Here is a 4387-nt window from a genome sequence, read left to right on the forward strand (position 1 = left end):
TCTTCCCAGCTCCACCTTCGAACTGCCATTTGCGTTTCCCCAGGCTCGACCGTTCCCGTAAAATCGAGCCAATTTTTGCAAGAACAAATAAATACCGGAGCCCTGAGCACTACAGGGTGGAACACGTTGTCCGGGCACAGTGTCTCTTCAACGAACTTACCATCTTTCCAAACAGCGCTAATATGACATCCGCAAAATGAGTATCTTGCGCAAATAGATGGAACTTGACTTTGTCAATTTCAAGACCAGTGTTATATGTTCCTTTATTGCTTCGTCTATGTTATGAATTTGTAAATTGTGAAAACAAGTGTTAAATGCTAAAGTGCTGCGTTAGCTCTGTTAAAACACATTTTGTGTTCATTGTTAGGCCTATGGCCACTTCCTGGTGTAAAAATTGCATTGCTTGCCCTGTATGGGCAAATCTTATATGTTTTTGTTTGTATACTGATTCTATGTATATCATTCGTTTCATTTCTTGCTTTTCTGATACCCCCTATGTAATGCCCTCCGCGGTCTTCGATGAGGGTATCTAAATAAAAAAATAACTAAATCTCTTTCCCTTCGTGACAGGATCATCATCATCATCATCACCAGCCTATCTACGCCCACTGCATGGCAAAGGCCTCTCCCATTATTCTCCAATTACCTCGGTCCTGTGCCAACTGTGACCAATTTATCCCCGCAAACTTCTTGATCTCATCTGCCCATCTAACTTTCTGCCGCCCCCTGCAACGCTTGCCTTCTCTAGGGATCCACTCTGTTACCCTTAATGACCAGCGGTTATCTTGCCTTCGCATTACATGCCCTGCCGACGTCCATTTCTTCTTCTTAATTTCTACTAATATGTCTTTAACACCAGTTTGCTCTCTGACCCACTCCGCTCTCTTCTTGTCCCTTAATGTTTCACCTATCATTTTCCGCTCCATTGCCCGCTGAGTCGTTCTCAATTTAAGTTGAACCCTCTTAGTGAGCCTCCAAGTTTCTGCCCCGTAGGTGAGTATAAAGTCATGTATAAAGGTGAGTATAAACGTGACAGGATAAAGTCATCTATTCCATGCCGACCGTTCATCTGATGAAGAATAAAGTGGTGGCAACCACGCTTGTTCTTTTGGTTCTTTCTGGCGGGGTTATGAAAATGTTCACATGTTCCGTACAGGAGGCGCTTGAACTTCGCCTCGTGCCCGTCGCCGAATCCTGTCGAGAATGCCGGCCGACGCTATCAGCGTGCGTGGCCTACTGGCGCCGGCGTGGGACACATACCGCGCCCGAATTTCCCCCGCAGCCAAACGCGACCGCCGACCACCGCCGAGTGGGAGAGGAGGAAAGGGGGCGACGCCCAGTCCAACCTTGCGACGTTGCGGCCGTCCGAGAATTGGCTCGGCCGGGATTAAGAGAAAAATAAGATCACACCGCCCAGCGCGCTTGCCTTCGGGACAAATAGCGGAACGCGCGTTGGGGCGACAAGCTTTTGTGTTTGCGTGCGTTGCTCTTGTTCGCATGCACATGCGCCCCTTCTCCCTCGTTTCTTTCTCGAGCGCGGAGTATAAAAGTGCGCCTTGCGTGGTCTCGTGCACATTGGAAATTCTCGTTTCCGACGCCCAAACACCGCCATGAACGGATACGTAAGTGTTCGGGCGATGTCCCGGCGACTACGTTAGCCTCAGACACAACCGTGGGGGGTGCATTAAAGGACTGGAAAGCTTGAAAAACGTTCAAAGGCTTCACATCTAGATGCAGCTTGAACTTAGAGCCGATATCCAAAAGGGAGAACGCTCCCTTCGCGCCAGCACTGGTAGCTGGAGCAACCCCACTTCACGACTTACTACTGAACTGCGCGTTAATATAACCTCCCAAAAAGTATTCGCGGGAACCATGGAGGCGTCCGTAGTATGCGGGTGCCCAATAAAGTTAACAAAGGCTTGTTTAGGGGCTAATTTAGCAGTTGCGCACCAACGCATGGCTTGCCTTACTTTCCCTGTTCCTCGTATAAACACGCTAAATTTAAATTACTACCCTCAGTACCATTGCCGACACAGAAGGTTATTATATCACGACAGAAAAATATGATATATTCAGCGTCTATCCCGCGTTTCTTGCTGAGGGAGTCGTTCGATCTCACTGCTTTTTATTCGTAACACTAAATGTTGCCGTGCCACTATTACCAATACGAATACCTGATAAGTGTCACAAGCTAGCAATAATAACAACGCTGCGTGTATCCTACCACCGCCGCCATGCACTTATCCTCTGCACCCATGTTTCCCCTAGACCCTCCTCGCCTTCCTCGGCGTCATCGCCGCTGCCTACGCCGGTGGCTACGGCCTCGGCTTCGGCGGCTACGGCCACGGCTACGGCCTCGGCTATGGCGGCTACGGACACGGCGGATACGGACACGGCGGATACGGCTATGGCGGATATGGCGGCTACGGACACGGCGGATACGGACACGGCGGCGCCGTCGTGGCTACCTCTGTTCAGAAGACTGTTCATCACGCTCCCGCCCGCGGTAAGGAACTGGAACAACTTGCAGAGTGCCCAATACGCGACAGGAATAATCCTGCCAACCGCAGTGAATCTGAATGCAAGTCGGTATAAACCGGCGTGCTTGGCAACAAGATAATTGATACAGTAGGTGCAAACGCGTCCGTTCAAACGTATGGGTACTCAGACACCAGTCATTTCACGCAATGATTCGGCTTTTTCGCAACGACAAGATTGACGGAAATATAACGTTCAAGATCAACATTTTATTTCATTTTTTTATCCTTTCGGCGCACTTTTTCGGGCCACGTTGATAAGCACCACTTTCTGAAAAAGACAGAATCCTTCTGAAAAAGACAGAACAGAAAGGTGAAAGTAAAAGCTAAATTTGCTTAACATTTTAACTGTATTCGGGTGGTTAGTTAGGAAACAGCAATTTAGCCTACAGAACGCCGAGCTCAGCGCACAGTACGCGAAACAGGAATGGATGGTCGTGCGTTCACACCGTTGTTTTTCTCATCCCAGCTGTTGCTGTTGGTGTCGCCCATGGCTACGGCCACGGCTACGGTCATGGTGGCTATGGACACGGCGTCGTTCTCGGTCACGGTTTCGGCCACGGCTACGGACACGGCCACGGATTCGGACACTACGGTTGAGCGCCATATTTGCCATAGGTGAGTGGTGTAAGCATTCCCATTTCACGCTACATAACATGGCAGAAGGGCACTAGCCGAGAGAGAGTGAAGAGGGAGAAAATACATTTGTTGAGCGTCTAAAATGGGTCGTCGGGAGTGGTTCCTTCTTCCTGGAGCCCATGTGACGTCCTGGCCGCCTGCGCCCTGTCGACCAGCGTAAGCTGGGTCGCCAGTGAGGAGCTGGACATCAAAATCTCCCAAATAGCCGAGAGCACATTTGGTACCGCTGCAAATACAACGTAGGCATTGGGCGTGCGTGGGCACAGTTTACATTAGAAGATGATCAAATGTCACTTGCAGTAAATGCACGAGAAAGGAGCGAAAAAATGACGCGATAGTATCATGTAAATGAGTAGAACTTGCTACTGCGCTAGCTGGGGAAAAGTCCCCGTGTTTTTAAGCAGAAAGACAAACACGGACGGCGAACACAGAGAATACAGGACAGCACCATTCCTATCTATTGTGTGTTCTCCGTGTCTTTTTTTTCTTCTTGTATAGCGCTTAATATCATGAAAATCTCATGTGAAGCCGGCAAATATTGCAAACGTGTTCGAAAGCTCGGGTGATGCAGCAGGTTTTTCAGTGCTATGAGGAGTAAATAAAAATTCAAAGTTCTCAAAAGTAGAAAGTAAAACATGTGGACCCTTCTCATTCCCTTTCCTTGCAAATGTTTATTATTTATGCTTCAGGTATCCGCACGCAGGAAAAAAAGAATTTGCGGTAGTGCGAAACACCTTCCCGTTTTCAAAATGTCTACAAAATGCCAGGACATTCTTAACTCGAACTAGCAATGTTACTTGTATTTGTGATCAAGCGTTGAAGTGTGTTCATGTCTTCGTTACGTACAACGTTTTCTCAAAATTTTCTATTGCAGTCATCCTGTCTTCAAGATTCAAGGGGAAATATGCAACCGGCAACAACACCAAAAGCGAGGTCGGACGAAACGGGAAAATAAATTTGCTAATTTATTGAACCTGGTCACTCTGTTTGTTTCTTCTGATCTCCAAGAATTATTACACACGCGCAAAGCTGGTATGCTGGTCGCGGAAAGTGCTGGCCTTCACGCCCACGGGCTCAGAACACTTGCTGGATTGAAATATCACAAGGTCCTTCAGTTTCGTCGGCTCACGAGCACAATCTTGCACTTCTACGATAACATGGCGTGTGTTCGTTTGACCAGAATAAGCGCTATTTTTGTATAATCGTGCGCT

The 4387-nt window shown here is 48.1% G+C and overlaps 1 protein-coding gene across 1 annotated transcript; it reads left to right on the plus strand.

Moving 5' to 3' along the window:
- The first annotated feature begins 1348 nt into the window (after window positions 1–1348).
- LOC144160917 (uncharacterized) lies at window positions 1349–4180 on the plus strand. The gene is made up of 4 exons (XM_077692007.1): window positions 1349–1622; window positions 2269–2506; window positions 3007–3155; window positions 4051–4180. Exons 1-3 carry the CDS (start codon window positions 1611–1613, stop codon window positions 3135–3137), a joined length of 381 nt encoding a protein of 126 aa, XP_077548133.1. The 5' UTR covers window positions 1349–1610; the 3' UTR covers window positions 3138–3155; window positions 4051–4180.
- Window positions 4181–4387: the final 207 nt, after the last annotated feature.

The sequence above is a fragment of the Haemaphysalis longicornis genome, unplaced genomic scaffold, assembly GCF_048455015.1.
Source record: "Haemaphysalis longicornis isolate Haplotype H1 unplaced genomic scaffold, Haemaphysalis longicornis Haplotype H1 scaffold_11, whole genome shotgun sequence".
In the NCBI taxonomy this organism is placed as follows: domain Eukaryota; kingdom Metazoa; phylum Arthropoda; class Arachnida; order Ixodida; family Ixodidae; genus Haemaphysalis; species Haemaphysalis longicornis.